Raw genomic sequence first — 21,422 nt, 5'->3', positions numbered from 1 at the left:
ATAAATATCTGAAAGCAAAATGAGTTGTGGTCACTTTCCAAAATATTCATTCGCTTTTGGGTATGTCACCTGACCTGGCTTATTTCCCAGGACTAGATCCTTTATCAAGAATTTCTCTTGGATTCATTGAACATTTTTGGCTCATCTAAGCCTCCTGCATTAAGGAAGTTCCAATCAATGCTGGGGAGCTCGGCCCCAATTCACCACCCCGAATTGACATTACCTGTCTGACATCTTGCACACCCACCAGTCCAAATCAGAATCATTAACAGGTTTAATATCACTGCTATATCTTGTGAAATTTGTAGTTTTGTGGCAGCTGCACATTGCAATGCATAATTCAATCAGTAGATTTTGCTTTTTCACCGCACTACGATATAACGTGTTGCATCCTCAACATGCGTGCTAATTTGTGACCAATCTATTCACGGTTGTTGACTTTTAACATTCAGTAAAATGTTCTTTTCTCCGTTGTATTCCTTAATGCCTTGTCATTCAGTGCCCAATTTCCAGACATATGAATAGTTTGGTTGTCGGGACCTAATCCAGAAACAGCTGGTCTGGTCATTTAGGTCAGGGATTGAGTTACCGAGGAACAGAGGACAAATACCTTGCTCTTTTCCCCATTCCTAGACAAATCCATTATCAAGAATGAGGTAAAAGGACGACACGGATGCATATTTACCACCTATGGATTCTCTTGTGTGTCATCACATTTCACCAATGTCTGTGCTGATTTTACGGACGTTTGCAATGTTTGGATTATATCCAGTATGGGGTCAAAAGTACGATTTGTGAATTAGCTAAACGTACTCGACACGTCGCCCATTGGTCGAAGTGTGCTGTGTGTTGAAAGACGAATGTAGAGCAATTACCCGGTGCTATCAATAAAAGGTCGTGTTTTTCCATAAAGAGCACCGACTGGTGGTACGGAGGATAACCTGTTTTTGGTATTTGATGAGATTAAATTTGCATATACAGTTCCCTGGTTTGTCGGGATCAAAAACAGTTTTGAGTGAAGATCTTACCAGAAAGCCGAAACAATTAACTACAAAGAAGGCAGAAATGTTGCACTCCAATCTAAGGGACTGCAAGGTAAGGTACAAATTATTGCTTTTAAAGACAACTGAAATGCTTGCTGAATGATTTCTAAAAGTCAGAGTCTGAAGTGCGGGGAGAATTCCGAAGCCAGTGCTAAAGAATGTGTAGGGATTGGAGAAACAATAAATTGCAGAGCTTTTGAGCTAAAGACAATATAATAGAGTACTTTTCAAGGACCTTCGCTGAGATTTGTTGTAATATTTAACATCTTGTTTGTATAATTTTCCAGAATTAAGCCCTTTTTCTTGTGTAGGTCCTAGCCTGCGAAGTTCGGTGCTTGGTTGGCCTGTTTCCCCGTGACGGCGTTGGTTTCGATGTGGTCCTATAGTTTCCTCTTGCGTCCCAAAAAGTTGCTGGTAGATTAACTGACCACCGTAAATGGTCCTTAGTTTAGCTAAGTGTCCAGATAATTAAAGGGAGTTGATGGCTATGCGGAGTTATTTAGGGAAATGGGGATGGGAAATGGCAGCCTGCCTCAAACTGGGACTAAATGACCTCAGTTCCAAAATAAGTGAGAGTTGAGAGGGAGAAAGTGGAAGTACAATAAGAGCAAACAACAGGAATTCTGCAGATGCTGGAAATTCAAGCAACACACATCAAAGTTGCTGGTGAACGCAGCAGGCCAAGCAGCATCTATAGCAAGAGGCGCAGTCGACGTTTCAGGCCGAGACCCTTCGTCAGGACTAACAGGACTCCTGACGAAGGGTCTCGGCCTGAAACGTCGACTGCGCCTCTTCCTAGAGATGCTGCCTGGCCTGCTGCGTTCACCAGCAACTTTGATGTATGTTGTACAATAAGAGGGTGGTGTTTCTCCTCGGAGTTGGGATGGAACTACAGGAGCCCTATTTTGAACTCTTTCATTCTGCATAAGGGAATCTGAATGTGAAGACAGTAGTGATTCTATAACTGCAAAATATTTGATGCAGAGATTAGTGAACGTGCGTGCACAGATTGCAGCATTCTGAATCAAAAAGTTATGGTTTCAAGCCCCACTCCAGAAACTTAAGTACAAGCTTCTTTTATTTGGCTAAAATATTTTAAGGAGTTAGATAAAATGTTTCTTTGTGTCTCAGAAAAATGTTGACATAATAAAAGGCATAATTAAATGTAAGTTTTCTTCCAAGGACAGCAGTAAGCTCCACGTCCGGTTCTTCACAGCTGCAACATTGCCCTGAGATTCCTCAAAATGGCATAGCTGGAACTGCATTCAAATATGTGCAGGCCAAATGTGAGAATGTAATGGAGAAGATGATTTGGAAACAGCATATTCGAGATGCTGGTTAACTGAAATAAAAACCGATAATGCTGAGGCTGTTCAGGAGGTCAGGCAACAAAGTCCATGAGAGTCTGACTAAACATTTCGTTGAATGCAAAGTTAAGTGTTTCTGGAGCAGATCTGATTGAAGTCCGCTACTTTTTAACTATCTGATGTGTGATATGTTTTGCAAAATTCTGCCACACCCTTTGTAATTTGAACCAATAAAAATGTACCATTATTCTGGCAGGAGTTTTCTGAGTGCCAGATGATCAGTGACTGGAATTTAGCGGGCAATTCCAGTAATTTTATTATAGCCAACAAGGAAGGACAACAATTTAATAGATTATAGCCCAATCCTCTGCAACGAGGTGAAGATATTTACTTGAACATTAAAATCACCCATGATCAAATGGTGGAGCAGATTCGATGGGCTGAATGGCCTAATTCTGCTCCCTTGTCTTATGGTCTTATCCAAGGGTTCACATAGTAGTTTTTGGGGGCCTTTTAAATCAGGAGTTTCCAACCTGGGGTCCACAGAGCCCTTGGTTAATGGTAGGGACCCATGACATGAAAAAGGTTGTGAACCTCTGTTTTAAACTGATGTCTCAGAAAATACCATCTACGACAAGCTCCTTTTAAGTCATTTTGCTTGTTCAGTTTCATCCTAGAAGTTCTGCTAAACAATTCATCATTGCTACCTTTAGAGCCTTTTAAATGTAAATCTTAAAGGTTTCAGCTAATTAAAAATTAGAATTGTCTTCTACAGTAAGTTTAACTTGTCTTGCTAGGCTCTGCTCACAATCCAGTAGTGTTCTGGAAGAATCTTCTAGCAAAGCTGATCCGGGGGTAGATCTGTGTTCGGAATGCACGAGTGCGTGCAGAGTGCCTGGCAAGGATCCAAAGTACATTGGACTGTTTTAAAATTATTCCCAGCTGCCACCTGTTTTGCTCACAAACAAATCCAGTTTCCGCAGTTCTGCATCAGTAGATTCTCTTCATCTTTTTTCAACAAAAGAAATTCTGTAATGCTGTACTCTTAATTTATTCACAGGCATGGCAGGATGTAGGTCTTCCCCTTTCCACAACCAGCAATGAGGCTTGCAAAATGTATGATGCTTTTCTGACTCAGGTAAGGCTTCATTATAAAGATATTAATTAAATCAATTGAGTAATATTTTCTGCATCCCTGCCATCTATCTTAATGCATCATCATCATGTTTAAGAAGAAAATGTTTACAGAGGTAGTTCATCTGCTTACGTTGTGAAAAGATTTGGTTTATGGAGACATAAGAGACTGCAGGTGATTTCATTCGTAGGTTGAAGCTAGTTATTGGTAATGAGCTCTAATTATTAAAACTTTAATTCAGGAATGTAGAGTCAAAGTGCCCAGTGTGTGTGCACTTTTCATTGTGAAACAAAGGGAAATATTTTAAGGGCCTGAAGTCAAAATCTTGAAATGACTTGGACTGATGATTGTGAGGGATTTACAAATGGGAATTCAGAAACTCAACAACCTATTGGGGAAGTGAACTCCCATCCATGAACCTGGTTTGTGTAAAATGTTCTTTGAGCCTGGGAGAAGATGGTTCAGGGAGATATAATTGGAAAACAGAATTCAGTGTAGTTGGAAATCTTAGTACAGTGGATTCCAGTTAATTGGGACATATCAGGACCAGTATATTTTGGCCTAATTAAGTGGCTGTCCCAATTAGCCAAAGTTCATGGAAATAGTTAAAGAAGTATTTTAAAAAACTACCATTTAACTGAGTAATAAATTATGTTTTTAAATGAATTACAGAATAAACTAGAACACTATCAATACTACCACAGTACTATAAAACTGCATTAGTTCCTAATTATCGATGGAGGAATTCATCCAGTGTACATTGGTGCATTCTTTAAAGTTTAAAGTACATTTAATATTGAAGTATGTATACCCATTAATATCCCACACAACAAAGACCGTGAAACACCCAAAGTGTGAAAATAAGAACAAACTGTGCAAACAAAAAAGTAAACAAATAACACGGAGAACGTGAACCGCAGAGTTCCAGAAAGTGAGCCCACAGCCACAGAGACAGTTCAGAGCTGCAGACTTCCCAGGAGCATGATGGATGCAGGCCACAGCCACAGTGTCAGTTCAGCGCTGAGATGTGTGCTGATGGTTGCAGGCCACACTGCAGAGTCAGCTGAACGCCGGTTCGTCCTTCGCCCTTGGCCTCAATGCCGTGATCATTTTAATCCGTCTTGACACTTAAATTGATAAAACATGGGTTCATTTATTGCTTTTGGGCCCGTGCATGCAGCTTAAATCTGGTCCAAAGTCCACTCCAGCAAAGGCCACTGACCATAGTCCAGAAAAAGTGTAATTAATAGAATAGTTGATAGCTTGGTTTGTTGCCCGCGAAGCATCGCGGTGTTTCGCCGGTGCCATCTTTAAGGCTTTTGATTGACTGTAAATGAACAAAATTAGCGCTGACACCTAGTACAGATAATGAACTGCCTTCATGCAATGCTGTCAATGATTGCATTCTCCAAATGTTCAGTTTCACTGTAATATTCAAGATGGTTGTCGATATCTTCACATTCTTCGTATTTCCTAACTTGTGGAAGTAGTGAAATTGCCTCATTTTCAGTCCCGGCCAGTTTTGGAATCTCCAAGTCAGAATGTTTGAAATCGCAGTGAGCAAACCAGTTCTGAATTGTCTTACTGCTAATTTCACGCCAACTATCAATGACAAAAATCACTGCTTTTTGAACACACTCAACTGATGGCATTCACACTAAGCATGATGTAATGTCTAACGGCCATGCGAATGTACAGTCTGACACTAGTTAAAAACTGTTCTGCAATGGTCTCTCGCCCCAATTAAGTGGCCTAGTGTCCCAAATAAATGAAGGAAATTCCGGCTATTTTCTTGATTAGTTTTTGTTCTTTAACAGTTGCCCTAAATAAGCAGCTGCACTGATTAACAGAGGGCCCAATTAACCAGAATCCACTGTATTTATTAACATATACAGTGATATTTAAAATTTCTGGTTTTTATTACGTGGAAAAATTATTGAAAGAGTTTTGAATTTGGCATTGTTATCTGATATTGTATAGCTTAAGAGCTGCTAGGTTACTAGAACAACTAGAAATTTTCTCTGTGTTCTGGCTGAGTACACTAATTAGCAACAGATTAATTTGTACATAGGTTTCACCGTGATGTGTTGGCACTTGTCTCCTGGTGACAAATCTTCAGTGCATCCAAGGCAGTAATTGGAAATTCTTCCCCTCCATCAGATTTCTGAATGGTCTATGAAACGCACGAACTCTATCTCATTACTTTGTAAACTATTTATTTATATTTGTAATTTTATATCTGTGCACAATACTACTGCCACAGAACAACACATTTCATGACAAATAGGTCAGTGACAATAAATCTGAATCTGACAGAAACTCTAGCTGAGAATTGAATAAATAGTAATTTCTCAGTTTTATAAGTTCAACAAAATGAATCAATTCTATTCATTGTTCTCCTGAAATTGTATGTGTTGTTTTACATAAGTGTTTCACTACTATTCCACAGTGGGTAACTTGGTCTAATGATGCCAGTCTTGGAGGGATTGAAGGTTGTCAGTCTCGATTACAAGCTGCAGATCCAGACTTTGGTGAGTAGAAAACTATTCATTTTATCGGTTGAAGTCCAATCCCTTTGAGAGATTGAGGCTGTGCAATGGAAACTTTAAATGTTTTGAATTTGAAAATACGGCTGACTTCTTACTCAATGTCAACTAGACCAAAGAGCTGATGATTGACTTCAGGAGGAGGACACCAGAGGTCCATGAACCAGTCCTCATTGGAGGGTCAGTAACTTTAAATTCCTCAGTGCTAACATTCCAGTGGACCCGTCCTGGGCCCTGCACACAAGTGCAGTTTCAAAGAAAGTACAGCAGTACCTCTACTTCCTTAGAAGTTTGTGAAGATTCAGTATGACATCTAAAACTTTGACAAACTTCTATAGACCACACCAATTTGGGTATTCAACCAAATTGGGGAGCCTATTGACAGGCTGCGTCACAGCCTTGTATGGAAACACCAATGCCCTTGAATGGAAAATCTTATAAAAAGTAGTGGATACGGCCCAGTCCATCACGGGTAAAACCGTCCCCACCACTGAGCATATGTAAACAGTGCTGTCACAGGACAGCAGCATCCATCATCAGGGACCCCACCATCCTGGTCATGCTGTCTTCTCGCTGCTGCCAACAGGAAGAAGGTACAGGAACCTCAGGACTCGTGCCACCAGGTTCAGGAATAGTTATCAACCATCAGGCTCTCGTACCTGAGGGGATAACTTCACTCAACTTCTCTTGCCCCATCATTGAAATGTTCCCACAACCTCTGAGCTCACGTTCAAGGACTCTTCATCTCATATTCTTGATATTTATTTATTGCTTGTTTATTATTATTTCTTTCTTTTTGTATTTGTACAGTTTGTTATCTTTTGCGCACTGGTTGAATACCCAAATTGGTGTGGTCTTTCATTGATTCCACTCTGGCTATTATTCTATTATGGACTTACTGAGGATGGCTACAAGAAAATTAACCTCAGGGTTGTATGTGATGACATATGTACTTTGATAATAAATCTCACTTTGAACTTTGAAATTAATGCATTAAAAGTGAATTGAATTGGTCAATTTACTTAAGATATTGTGAAATATGTACTGTAATAATGGAAAGTACTTCAATATCAAAAAGAGTGAATAGATCTGATATTAGAACAGTAAATTTTTGTTCATATATTTGGGTTTGGAATTCTCATACAAAGAGCACGATTTCAAAAAGATTAAGCAAGATCAGGGTGTCATTCAGTGTAATCCAATATAGATCTAATATAGCAGATAGTCTACAAAGGAAATATTCAAGACTTTCAGTCAAAATTTTCACCAAAGCTTTTAACATGTCTTCCAAATGGGAACAGGTGAAGTGTAAAACACTGAAGATGTTGCTTCTTGTCATGATTGATGAAAAACTTTTTGAAGAATTTATTGCAAGTAAAGGCAAGCAGATGCCACCTGTATATGTTGAAATAGTGGAACTGGAGGGCTGCAAGTCAGCTCTGCCAATTGATTATGGCTGATTTATTGTCCCTCTCAATCCCATTCAGATTCAGAATCAGGTTTAACATTACTGGCATATGTCATGAAATTTGTTGTTTTGCGGTAACGTACATTGCAATACATAGTAATTTTTAAAGAAATATATATGAAAAAAGAATTAGGTGAGTAGGGCATAAAAGAGAGCAAAAGAAAAGTGAGGTAATTTTCATGGGTTCATTGTCCATTCAGAAGCTGATGGCGAAGGGTAAAAAGCTGTTTATGGAATGTCGAGTTGGTGTCTTCAGGCTCCTGTACAACCCCCTTGATGGTAGCAATGAGTAGGGAGCATGTCCTGGGTGATGGGGGTCTTTGATGATGGATGCTGCCTTTCTGAGGCATTGCCTTTTGGAGATGTCCTCGAAGCTGGGGAGGTTGGTGCCCATGATGGAGCTGGCTGAGTTTGCAACTTTCTGGAGATTTTTCTGATCCTGTGCAGCTGCCACTCCATACTAGATGGTGATGCAACCAGTTAGAAAGCGCTCCGTAGTACATCGGTAGAAACTTGTGAGAGTCTCCTCAAACTCCTAATGAAATATGGACACTGTTGTTCCTTCTTTGTAATTGCCTCAATATGTTGGACCAAGGATAGATCTTCAACTGTGTTGACACCCAGGAGCTTGATCTTGCTCACCCTTTCAACTGTTGATCCCTCAATGAGGTCTGGTGTGTGTTGCCTTGACTTCCCCTTCCCAAAGTCCACAATCAATTTCTTGCTGACACTGAGTGCAAGGTCGTTGTTACGATACCACTCAACCAGCTGATCTATCTCACTCCTTTATGCCTCTCGTCACCATCTTAAAATTCTGCCAACAATAGTTATGTCAACAGCTAATTTATAGATGGCATTTGAGCTGTGCCTAGCCATACAGTTGTGAGTGTAGGGAGGGTAGAGCAGTGGGCTAAGCATGCATCCTTGGGGTCTGCCAGTGTTGATTGTCAGCGAGGAAGAGATGGTATTTCCAAACCGCACTGACTGTAGTCTCCCTGGTGATAGTCAAGGATGCAGTTGCAGAAGAAGTTACAGTGGCCCAGGTTTTGGAGCTTGTTGATTAGAACTGATGGTATGATTGCGTTGAATGCTGAGTTGTAATCAATAAACAACACTCTGACGTAGGTACTGCTGTTGTCCAGGTGATCCAAGGCCGATTGGAGAGCCAGTGAGATTGCATCCACTGTAGATCTATTGTGGCAATGGGGAAAATTGCAGTGAGTCCAGATCCTTGCTTAGGCAGGAGTTGATTCTGGTCATGACCAACCTCTCAAAGCACTTCATCACAGGAGATGTGAGTGCAACTGGGTGACAGTTGTTTGAGGCAGCTCACTCTGCTCTTCTCGGGCACTGGTATGATTGTCGCCCTTTTGAAACTGGTGGGGACCTCCGACTGTAGCAGTGAGAGATTGAAGATGTCTTTAAACACTCCCTCCAGTTGCTTGGCACAGGCTTTCAACGTCCTATCAGGGCCTGAAGCCTTGCAAGGATTCACTCTCAAAAAATGTTCTGATGTTGGCCTCTGAGACAGAAATCACTGGGATATTAGATGCTGCAGGGGTTCGCAGAGATGTAGTTTTATTTCATAAAAGGCGTTGAGCTCATTTGGAGAATGAAGCATCATAGCCATTCATGATGTTAGGTTTCAGCTTGTAGGAAACCTGACCAGAGCTGATGTGCATCTAATTCCACCTTTAACGTCAATTGGAATTGTTTTCTTGTCCTTAAAAAAAGCCTTCCATAGGTCGTGCCTGGACTTGTAGTTCACCGATTTTGAATACTGCAGATCACCCCTCAGCAGACTACGAATCTCCTGGTTCTTCCATGGCTTTTGGTTTGACTATGTCCAGTATTCTCGAAGGCTCACAATCATCCACACTGGTCTTGATGAAGTCAGTGACAATTGTAGTTAATTCATTCAGATTCAAAGATGAGTCCCTGAATACTGTCTAGTCCACCGATTCAAATCACTCCTGTAAGCTCTCCTCTGCCTCCCTTGACCATAACTTCCTGGTCCTCAGCACTGGTGTTAGAGGCTTTTGTCTCTGCCTTTATGCTGGGAGAAGAAGTACAACCAGGTGATTGGACTTTCCAAAGTGTGGGTGTGGGATAGCACGATAACTGTTCATGATGGTGGTGTAACAGAGGTCAACTGTGTTGGTTTCACTGGTTCCACAGATGATATATTGGTGGTAGTTCAGAGATTTCTTCAAGCTGGCTTGGTTGAAATCCTCTTCAATGACAGGGAAGGCGTCAGGGTGCACTGCTTTGCTGTAATCCTGCTGATTACAGGAGCTGATTACAACTCCTCTGGAGCCTGCCTGTTGTCAGCCTGATCTGGAAAGTACAGTGCTACCCCATTCTCCCGTCTTCTCGCCATAGCCTATGATGTTCTTACCAATCAAAAACCTATCAACCTCCGCTTTTAATATACCCAAAGGCTTGGCCTCCACAGTTGTCTGTAGCAATGAATTCTACAGATTCACCACCCTCAGGCTAAAGAAATTCCTCCTCATCTCTGTCCAAAAGGGACATAGTTGTATTCTGAGGCTGTGCCCTCTAGTCCTAGTCTATTGGAAACATCCTGACCACGTGCACTCCAACTGTGCCTTTCAAGGATGCTTTTGCTGCTGCGACATCATATAATGATGAAATCATAGAAAATGTTTTGAATAGCAACAATTTTAAAGTTCAAGGAGGAGAAAGCAATGATGAATGGGAGTCAAAGGAAAACGCTAATGGAAAATGGCTGTCAAAGGTTTTGAAAATGTATTGAAATTTATTGAGCAATCAAATTGCTTTTCTGTTCAAATTTTAAGGCAGGTTGACCTTCTTTGTTCATACTTCTTGCATGAAAGAAGGATGGTATGCAAATGAGTGGACATAAGTGATCTATTAAAGAAGACTAGCAACCCTAAATCTCAGCCTTCGATTTCCACTCACAAAAGTTCTGCTGAACCTGATGAAATGCCATTAGATTTTCCAGAACACAGCAATTAAACTACATTGCAGCTATGACTCTGCCTCGTCTCAGCTGAGTCCAGTCAGTGGGGCCCTGGGCCAAGAGCGAGGAACGAGCGGAGCTTTGACCGATTTAAGTGCCGGGCTGAATTGGAAAGGTCAGGTGTGGGCGGAATCGTGGTGGCAGGTCCGATGCCGAAAGCATATTGAAGGGGCAAGTCCCTAATCCGAGAGTGTGGATCGACCCACTGTTTGGCCAATTTAATCACTGGGCCGGACTGAGATGGTCAAGAGTGTCAGGGCTGGGGGTGAGGGAGGGGCCGGCGTTTAGAGTGTCAGGGCTGGGGGAGAGGGAGGGGCTGGCGTTTAGCGTGTCAGGGCTGGGGGTGAGGGAGGGGCCAGCATTTAGAGTGTCAGGGCTGGGGGCGAGGGAGGGGCCAGCATTTAGAGTGTCAGGGCTGGGGGGTGAGGGACGGACCGGCATTCAGAGTGTCAGGGCTGGGGGCGAGGGACGGGCCGGCGTTGAGCTCGTTGCTCGGTGAGGTTGACTCATCTCTACGCTGAACTGAGGCTGTGGCCTGCGACCAGCGGGCTGCTGGATCGGCTGTGGCCTGCGACCAGCGGGCTGCTGCATCAGCTGTGACTGGCTTCGTGGCTGTGAGCTCGCTTTTGTGAATTTCAGTTCTGAATGTTTGCTGGCTTTTATTGTTTGCGTGATTTGTTTTTTTGCATATTGGGTGTGTGACGGTCTTTTTTAAATGGGTTCTACTGAATTTCTGTGTTTTGTGGCTGTCTGTAAGGAGACAGATCTCAAGGTCTATATGGTTCACGTACTTTGATAATAAATGGACTTTGAACTTTGACTACAGATGCTGGTTTCTGGAGCAAAACAAATTGCTGGAAGAACACAGTGGGGGCAAAGCAATGGAGAATGCTTTGGGTTCAGATATCTGGGTTGCTGCAGGATCACAGCATGAAACATCGACTGTCCTTTTGCTCTCGAGATACTGGCTGACCTCCCGACTTTTTACAATGGTTTCTATTTCAAATACATTTGACTGTCCTTTGGAATTAAATAATTTTATTTCACGCAGCAGGCAGGCATAGGATAGGATACACATTTTCTAAACAAAAATCTATGCATAATCTAATTGAGATTGCTTTGCCCTTCGGGTCGTCTGGTGGCGCAACGACATTGGCGCTGGACCCGGGAGTGGAAGTTCCTGAGTTCGAAACTAGTCGGGTCCGCCCCTGAGTACGCTTTCCATCCGTGCTGGTTTGAGTGTCGAGAACGCAACTCGACCTCATAAAACAAAAGGAAAATACGGCGAAAGTGTCTGTGTGAGGAGTGGTGTGTCCCACAGTCTCCCTCTCGCTCCGCGCCTTGTAAGAAAAAAGCCATGAAAAATCCATCATCACAGACGCACGCACGGACGCACAGACTCGCACACACGCAGGCACATGCCAAAAAGAAAGAGATTGCTTTGCCCTTATGAAAATAGGCTCAAAGAATTTTATTTCAAGTGCATGCACAATAAAAGTGAAAAGTTACCTATACTTTATTTACATTTATAAAGACAATCCAATTACAAGTGATTAGCAGCAGCAACACACAGAATGCTGGAGGAACTCAGCAGGCCAGGCAGCATCTAGGACTGAGTCCTGCCGTAGGGTTTCAGCCCGAAACGTCGACTGTACTCTTTTCCTAGACGCTGCCTGGACTGCTGAGTTCCTCCACCATTTTGTGTGTGTTGCTCGGATTCCCGGCATCTGCAGATTTTCTCTTGTTTGTGATTAACAGCAGCATCCTGATTTGAAGATGGGATGAATTTTCTTGGGAAATCAAGAATTAGAGGGCAGGAGGCCCTTTGTTATTCGGGGTAGACCATGGATGTTACGTCCCAGCTGCCCGCATGATAACACAAGGCAGGGCAGAACAATGTGGAGAGCAAACTGTTGCCCATGTAGCAGGCTCCCCCTCTCCACAAAGCTGATGAATCCAAAGGAACGGCAGAGACCGATATAGTTTGGCACCAGTGGCCTCACAGGAGTTGCTGTCCAGCATTGAAACCAACGTAGGACTGTCTTTAGGATTGTAGCTCTGTAGCCCTCGGGGTTTACTCCCGAATCTCTCCTCATGAGTGAGTACAGCTGTCGGGCAGTGGAGGTTTGCGATTGGAGTTTTCCTTCTAGATGAACTGCCAACCACAGCTGATGAGCCCCATCTGCCCAAAGCCACTGGTTTTAAGGCACCAGTAACCCGACTTTGCCCCTTTTCCTGTCAGCAAAAGTGGTTCTACTGGGCTTAGTAGAACTAAGCCACGCATGAAGGTCAGGAGCTGGATGGTCGTCAGAGGCTAAGGGGGATACCGCCTGAGAATATCATGTATAATGGGGTCACTAGCAGGGAAAACAAATGTCCCAACAAGCATTTCGGTCACATTGCTTTTACCAGATGGCAAAACAACACTGGGTAATTACTTGCAGAAATACAGAAACTCAAATCACCAGTTTTTTTGCTCAATTCTCATGCACCCAGCATATTTCTGTGACCCACGATCCCATTCTTCATGGATGATGGTTAGTGTACAGTAATTGTATTTTTTAAATCAGAGTTTGGAAAGATTGTTCAACTTTACCAAATTTGATGAGATTTATCTGGTGATTTGAGTTCCTGTTCTGTATTGTGCCTGCCAATGAAAATCTGTTTAAAAAAAATCAGTGGGGAAAAATAGTCAACTGATTTTGAAGACGAGAGTTATTATTTAAAGATGGTCCATCATTCTTGGCTAACTAAGCTGGAAATGGCTGGTCTGATGCTTCATTTGTCTGTTGCTGTTTTGGGAGCACTTCTACAAGAAATTACCCAGTGTTAGTTTGCTATCTGGTTAAAGCAACGTGACTGAAATGCTTGTTAGGACATTTGTTTTCCCAGCTGGTGACCCCATTATACATGATATTCTCCAGTACTATCCCCCTTAATACTGACCAGGCCTGCATCTGCTTAGCTGAAGAATTACAGAGCACAACAAGTTTACTGATCCATTACTGCTGTCCAAATAATATGGAAACAAATAGGGGGAAAAATAGCCAAACTAGTTTTTTTTCCCCCCAAAGCGAAGCACACTAGGTAGACAGACATTGACAGTTACATTGACTTTCCTTTTATTATCTTTCCCAGCTTAAGCTGTCAACATTTTATTTATACCACTGATAAATGCTACTTCCATTACCTTTTGAAAAATGAAGTCTAAAAGCCAACATTGTTGCTCAACCTGCCGATTCTTACCCTGGAGTTGATTCTCAGCAGTAGAACAGCTGGGAAGTTGCTGATGGAGCTTAACCAGTAATATCACGGAAAAGAAGATGCTGTCTAAGTTGCATGCCATCTTGGACAATGTCTCCCATCCACTACATAATGTGCTGGCTGGGCACAGGAGTACATTCAGCCAGAGACTCATTCCACCGACATGCAACACAGAGCGTCATAGGAGGTCATTCCTGCCTGTGGCCGTCAAACTTTACAACTCCTCCCTTGGAGGGTCAGACACCCTGAGCCAATAGGCTGGTCCTGGACTTATTTCCTGGCATAATTTAACATATTACTATTTAACTATTTATGGTTTTATTACTATTTATTATTTATGGAGCAACTGTAATGAAAATCCAATTTCCCCCAGGATCAATAAAGTATGACTATGACTAACATTTTCACAGGAGTCACAAAATCTGCATGGGTAAATGCCAGCAATTTTGTCTGGAACTGCTAATTAAATTCAGGTTATTATTAGAGAAATTTACTAGGTGCTGATGGGAAATGTTACTTTATTGCTCATTTTCAAGCTGTTGAGCACTTCCTCAATTTTGCCTCATTATTCTATTGCTTTACTTTTCTTAACTACATAATTTCTCCTTACTAATTGGACACCATCTGTTTTCACCCTCCTTCTCTCCTGCAGTGATGGGGCATGTAATTATAAATGGGCTGGAGCTGATTGGAACAGCACGGTCTGTTTTACTGGATAAGGATCTGGATACTTCAATCAAGAGGATGGTTGAACTTTCAAAGACACAACAGATGACTGAGCGGGAACGTTTACATGTGGAGGCATTGAGGATGTTTGCAAAGGGGTAGGAAGAGTTGCTTTGATAAATATTTCATTTGTAATTAAAATGAAAATCTTATTTTGATGCCCATGACTAACTATTTTTTCCATACGGACCAATGAAAGGGTTGGTCAAGTTTCCATATTAGTGTCGGTGGTACCATCCTCACCACTTACACCACCTGTATTTACATTTGGGATAATCTTTTAGTCTCTATAAAGCACAACGAAGTTAATGTTAGGGATAGTAACATGGATGCTTTTGAAGTCATCTTAACTTATTAAAGTATATCAGTCTACCAGGATCCAGGGTGATATCAGTGATCAGCACAACCCATAAGTATGTGGGATTGATCATTAAAAGAAAAAAAGTGAGTTCTGTATGCAATTTTATTAGTGATAACAATAAAAGAATGTTGTTTCCAACTGTTTTCAGGGTGATTTTGTTGGTTAAAGTTTAGAGAGTCCCAGAGCCTTAGGAATTAAGAATTGCTGATCTAAAAAGGAATACTGCAGTGAGCAGAAAACTTTGAGATGTGGTGTATATCGACGGTAGTCACCTGAAAGGGCCCTCAGACCAAAAGTTAATTATGACTATAACCTTCTCCTTTAACAGTAAATCAGATTAGGGACGCAGGTTTCTATACATATATTAACTATCTTTTTATATATTAACCTCCAAAAATATTGCTGCTCACAAATATTTGAGAGTGTGCCCTGTACACTCTGGTGAATGAGGTTTGCTGTTTAATTGTTCTTTTGCTTTGTTTCCTTTAACTATTTTGTTTCTTATACATTTCACTAATTGGAGACCATGTAGTTTTCACTGTTCTGTCTCAGTGATGGCGATTTAACCATTAAGAGACAGGAGCTGACTGGAGCTTGCCACTGCTTCATTTATGTGTGCGTGTAGCCTTACAAATGTCTTTGATACATTTCAAAGGCATTCAGCACAACTAACAGCACCAGACCAGGAGGGTCACTGCAATTTGAGCTGACTGATGAACTGGCAGTTCAGGTCTGAGGTACCTTTAGTAGTTATTAGATGCAGGTTTCTGAATGAAAACTGGAAGGAGGCACTGGATATGATATTAAGGCATGCCTGATACTAGTTTGCTCCAGAAAGTAGCTGGTCTAATTATAGTGAGAAAGAAAAGGCAAGGAAATGGTTGAAGCCGTCAAGTTTAAACCTGGGAAAATCATTTTAAATCTAAAAACTCTTGGAGTACAAGGTTCAAATATAGTACTGTTATTGTTCCTTTTCACACCTCGTGGAACATCAGGCGACATTTTTACCGTCTCTGTCACGTTTTGACTCTTTTTTTGAGGCCAAGTTGCTAGCTGGACACTCAACCCAGCACAGATAGAAAGTGCGCGAAGAACCAGCGGGATTCGAACCCAGGACCAATCCGTTGCTGATGCCACTACACCATTGGCCAGCATAAATACAGTATTACACAATCGAGCTTCCGGGTCATTAAGTGTTTCACAAACCTTCAAATATAATTTACTTTAATTCTTACAATCCACCTTTATGTAGAACTGCCAAGCTCGGGCAGATTTAAGTGTCCGTTTCCGTTTTCCAAATGAGCTGACTATCGTATAACAAATAACAACTGGCATGTACTGTATATGGTCCTTCTCGGTCATCTTTCTCAATAGCTCATCCTTCTTTATAACACAATAATAATTTTTTAAAATGGCACATAGAAAATAAGGCAATTAACTAAAAACCGAGTCAAAGAAGTAGCTTTTAATTAACATAGAGCAAAGTGAAAGAGAAAAGCAGTGAGGTATTGGATAAAAATTCAATAGTTCAAGTGGTTGAAGACATCTCTTAGCTATGAAGTAATTAGATTGGGCAGGCTCAGTGGCATGAATTTTGGAGTGCAGATGTTAAATCCAGAGGAAGCTGTAGGGATATGGAGGAGCAAGACCGTGGAAATGTTTCCAGGGAAGAAAAGGATGAATGTTTGAAGCCCACCTCAAAATGTAAATCTAGGAACAAACATCCAAGGATTTGGCTGAAGAGAGAAACTTAAAGGCAAGGCTTAATGCAAAATAGTGAAACAGAGAGACTAAGAAGATTTGGGAGGAAATTCCAGATCTTTGACATTCAACCAATTGATGTTTGGTCTGGTGATAGACAAGCTAAAATTAAGATTGTGTAAAAGGGCAGAATTGTTGATTCATAAATTCTTAGAAATTCAAGCTGTGGAGTTTCATAGAGGTACTGAAGATTTGGGCCAAGGAGGAATATGAAAACTAGAATGTTAATTTTAAACGCGAACACGAGGAATTCTGCAGATGCTGGAAATTCAAGCAACACACATCAAAGTTGCTGGTTAACGCAGCAGGCCAGGCAGCATCTCTAGGAACTTTGATGTGTGTTGGATGTTAATTTTAAAGTTTAGCTGTTTGTTGATCTGAAAGCCATTGTCATTAATCATGGGCAGATGGAAGAATAGGACTTGCTGTATGTTGGGAAGCAGAGTTTTGGATAGAAGAGGTTAAAAGATAAGAGACCAGGAAATGGGTAGGAAAAATTGTTCAGAGATAACAGCAATGAAACAAGCAAAGGTTTCAGCAGCAGATCTGCTGAAGCATAGAGTGAGGTGATGGAGCAGATAGGTGGACATAAGATCATCTCATTCAGAATTATTCATAAGATATGTCAAGAAGATCTGTATAGCATTACTGCTTTTTAATACTTGCGCTCAGACACACACACCTCTTGCAATCCACTCTTTCTTGTACTATCATCCTACACACCCTGTAGATGTACCCTGCCTCCTCACAGACCCACACAATTCGTAAAATCGTGCGTCAGGTAGAGTTGTAGATTACCCAGGCAGAATATAAGTGGTTTCTCCTCCTGTTTGTGTTAGGAATTACAAAGAGTCAATAACATTTTCCTCATCTGAATGGTCTTTTCATTATTCAGAGGCTCTCCCTTGACCTCGATTCCTTTGCCGGAAGAAACATTTTTTCCGATCAAGTTCCTTAAGAATTTTGTAAATTTCAATGAGACAACCTCTCATTCTTCTGAACTCAAAAGAATTCAGACCTGACAAATATGAGAAAATGCAAGACTAGTCTATTGAACCTTTCCTCATATGGCGAACCAGTCTAATGAATTTTCATTGTATTCCCTTCTATCAAGTAGATCCTTTGTGGGGTAAGCAGTCCAAAGGTGTCTACAATCCTGCAGCTGCAGTGTCATTGCAGTAAAGCATCTTCACTCCTTAAACCCGTTGTGCTAAAAGTCAGTATACCGTTTGCCTTTCTCAATAACCTTCACCAACATTGTGATACTGTTGATGCATCTATTAAATCAATAGTCCTTAAACTATGCCTGTGGCTGAATCTGGTTCAATTAATTTTTCTGATCATCACCCCAATAACTGCTTTTTTGGAAAAGAAAACTGCATGGATCAAATTAATAAGCCTTAAATAAATTCTTTGGAAATCCATATAAATTTGACCATGCACACCAGAAAGTGTGCTGGGCATACAGCAAATTTTAGCAAGGACCGGCTATAACTACTTGAAATGATCTTGGTGGGAGGGAGCTAAACGACAATGTGACCTTGACCTTTCGTGGAGAGAACAGATAAGACACAACAGGAGAGCTGGCACAAAGATCTCAGTGCAGCAGTTCACTATCACCATGACAACAGCCCCAGAACACCTGAGTCTAAACCAGAAGCTAAGGTGAGGCCAGCCAATCAAACACAAGAAGTAAATGAGCCAATTCAGCAGAATGCTCTGCAACAGATCCACATCATTCTTAAATGAAATTGTTGTTCTTTCCAAGCATCCCCTCATTAAGCCTTAACACAAAAAAATGTATATATTTATATCAAATATATTGAAATGTGATTGGATGAGTATTCTCATGTTCCTCCCATAGATAAAATTACCTGTTTGAAATGCTAAAAGAGCCACTGTGCTTTTCAGGAAATATAAGATTAGATAGCATTGAGATAAAAACCTAGGACAAATTCCCAAGTAAATGTAGGAAACGTAGTCTCTTGCAGGCCAGCAAAATCTCTTCAAAAGAATATTTAACAATAGCATTGCCGCTATTAGAGTCGGGTCATAACAAAAAGCAGCAAGGTTTTTTTTCCCATTGAAAGAGTTTATTAAGCAATGCATGATATGTGCAGGGGGCTACACAAGCCCTGAAATGCAGGACTGTTTTGAAACAGTGAGTCTATCAGCAAGCACAGTTGCAAGAACAATAGGAGGAGATGAATGACAATTTGTTGCTGTAATTTCAAAGAGATTTTTGCTTTGTATGAGAGTTAAAACACCGGTACGTCAGTTACTTGTGTTCATCTGTAGTACTCACAAGTTGTCAAGAGTTACTCAGGCTGCAATGTATGAAAGGTACTACTACAAAGATAGATGTGTTTTACAAATGTCTTGCAGAACACACCAACATCTTACTATAAAGCTAAAAAGGCTGAAGTGTGTTAAATCTGACAAGCAAGGAACATGACATGGAAAAATACTGGGTTGATAGATAAAATTAACAGCCCTGAAAACACAGTCCTTGCAAAAATCTTTTGTATTACAAATTGCTTTGTAGAAAGTCACCAGACATCAACAAAATTATTCCAACTTTAGTGTCCATGGTAATTTTAATCTGTTCTCGCACGCTCAACCATAGACAATTACAAAGTTATTTGGACGAAATTGAAGAACTGCACAGTGACATGATCTTGCACAGAGCCATCACATTAAGTAGTGCTCCAAAGCATTTAGAGTTGTATACCAAAATCAACACATCAAAACGATAGAAAAATGTAGGCCAGTGAAAGGATTTTTTACGGTCATTACTCAGGTAAATTACATTTTCAACTGATCACAACATTAAATTATGGGACAAAGGAGAGCTAATCTGAGATTATATAGCTTTGTGAAATGGTTCCAAATAAAGCTGTATCTGTTTGGTTAAAAAGTAGCTGGTTGAGAAAAAACTCAAAACTTGCAGCACAGAGACTTACAAATAAACAATATTATGGGTAATATTGCCAAAAGCAAGATTCATGACTTCCCTGTGTTTATCTGCAGGGATTGTGCTTTGCTGTCTCCCAGACTTTGTACTACTGTTAAGTGAGTTACAAACAGATAAATCACACAGAGCTTCAGAGTACAATTCTTCTAGCCAAGGAGAATGATTACACATTTATTAATGACCCTTTTGTTTAAAAAAAAAGTTGGAGGACTCTGCAAAATTTATTAAACCATTCATGATGCACACGACAACAAACTATGTGCAGAGAAAAAGGATTGTGTTCAAGTAGTGAGTCTGGAAGCAAGCGCTTCATTAGAAGGATAAATAGCAAGTCAGCAGCCAAGTGCAGAGAAAACACTTCCTGTAATTGTAGAACATTCACTGACTACATTTTTGAATGGATTATAGAAATGAATACATCTTTTAAGATTGAATTTTGAAGTTTTCTCATTTCAGGAGTATATTTTGGCTTTCATTAGTATTTGACATTCTCACTCTATTAAAAACCAGTCAATAAAGTACATCAAATGTCCACTTTCTGTATGCGTTAATGCAATTGAATTATAATACTATGTACATTCAAATTCACATTAAATTATTAGGTACTAATTTTTTTTTCTTGAAGCACCTTTATAAAAATGCTTAAAATATACACTTGAATTAAATATTTGGAATAAAAACATCAATTTGAATGACAAAATCTATGGACCCCAGGTTGGCGACCCCTGCCTTAAAAAAGAAGCAGAGCTAAAGCTAGCCTGTGTAAATGTGTCACATTAGATACACAGATTCTTCTAAAGTCAGGGTAAGTCTATTTCAAATCGGGAGACAGCTTCATGTGGAATGAGTGCATACAAGAGTCACATCAGCCTTCCAAGTTTCTGAATGTTGAGAGATTTTCCACACAATGTGGTTAGAGAATTGGAATTGCATCTTTCGTCGCTTTCAAAATCAACTATTATAGGATTCCTCCGTCTTCATTATCATTCCTGCATTTTCACTTTGCTCACCATTAAACATAAATTCCTATACTAAATTGCCATTTTCTTGGGGCTTTCATCGAGGGTCTTTTTACACACCAGGCATATCTTTCCCTCCCCGCCCCCCCCCAACCAACCTTCTGCTTTCCACAGGGAACGTTCCCTATGCAACTCCCTTGTCCATTCGTCCCGCCCCACTGATCTCCTTCCTGGCATTTATCCTTGCAAGCGGAACAAGTGCTACACGTGCCCCTACACCTCCTCCGTCACTACCATTCAGGGCCCCAAACAGTCCTTCCAGGTGAGGTGACACTTCACCTGTGACTCTGTTGGGGTCATCTACTGTATCCGGTGCTCCTGGTGTGGCACCCTGTATATCGGTAAGACCCGACAGAGATTGGGAGACCTCTGCTGCATCCACCAGAAAAAGAGGGATCTCCCAGCGGGCACCCATTTTAATTCCAAATCCCATTCCCATTCCAGTATGTCAATCCATGGCCTCCTCTACTGTTGCAATGAGGCCACACTCAGGTTGGAGGAGCAACACCTTATATTCCATCTGGGTAGCCTCCAACCTGATGGCATGAACATCGATTTTTTGAACTTCCGGTAATGCCCCTCCTTCTCCATTCCCCATTCCCTTTTCCCTCCCTCACCTTATCTCCTCATCACCTTCCTCTGGTGCTCCTCCCCCTTTTCTTTCTTCCATGGCTTCTGTCCTCTCCTATTAGATTCCCCCTTCTCCAGCCCTGTACCTCTCTCACCAATCAACTTCCCTTTATTTCACCCCTCCCCTACCCACCCCACCCCACCCCACCCCTTCTGCTTTCACCGGTCACCTTGTGCTTCTTCC

At 41.2% G+C, this 21,422-nt stretch overlaps 1 protein-coding gene across 2 annotated transcripts in view; it reads left to right on the top strand.

The window, feature by feature from the left end:
- Window positions 1–875: 875 nt before the first annotated feature.
- The window catches only part of ttc38 (tetratricopeptide repeat domain 38), a 45,688-nt gene continuing 25,141 nt past the window's right edge, over window positions 876–21,422 (top strand). Inside the window, exons 1-4 of one of the 2 annotated variants that reach the window (XM_063058021.1) lie at window positions 876–1,095; window positions 3,411–3,488; window positions 5,935–6,016; window positions 14,420–14,591. In XM_063058021.1, the coding sequence (XP_062914091.1) occupies window positions 958–1,095; window positions 3,411–3,488; window positions 5,935–6,016; window positions 14,420–14,591 (470 nt within the window). In that variant the 5' untranslated portion in view covers window positions 876–957. The remainder of the gene's footprint in view (window positions 1,096–3,410; window positions 3,489–5,934; window positions 6,017–14,419; window positions 14,592–21,422) is intronic. The other variant, XM_063058020.1, reaches the window with a different exon arrangement.

This window comes from Mobula hypostoma, chromosome 9, assembly GCF_963921235.1.
Source record: "Mobula hypostoma chromosome 9, sMobHyp1.1, whole genome shotgun sequence".
NCBI lineage: Eukaryota > Metazoa > Chordata > Chondrichthyes > Myliobatiformes > Myliobatidae > Mobula > Mobula hypostoma.
Note: the sequence above shows the minus strand (reverse complement) of the source record. Positions and strands in the feature narration are given on the sequence as shown.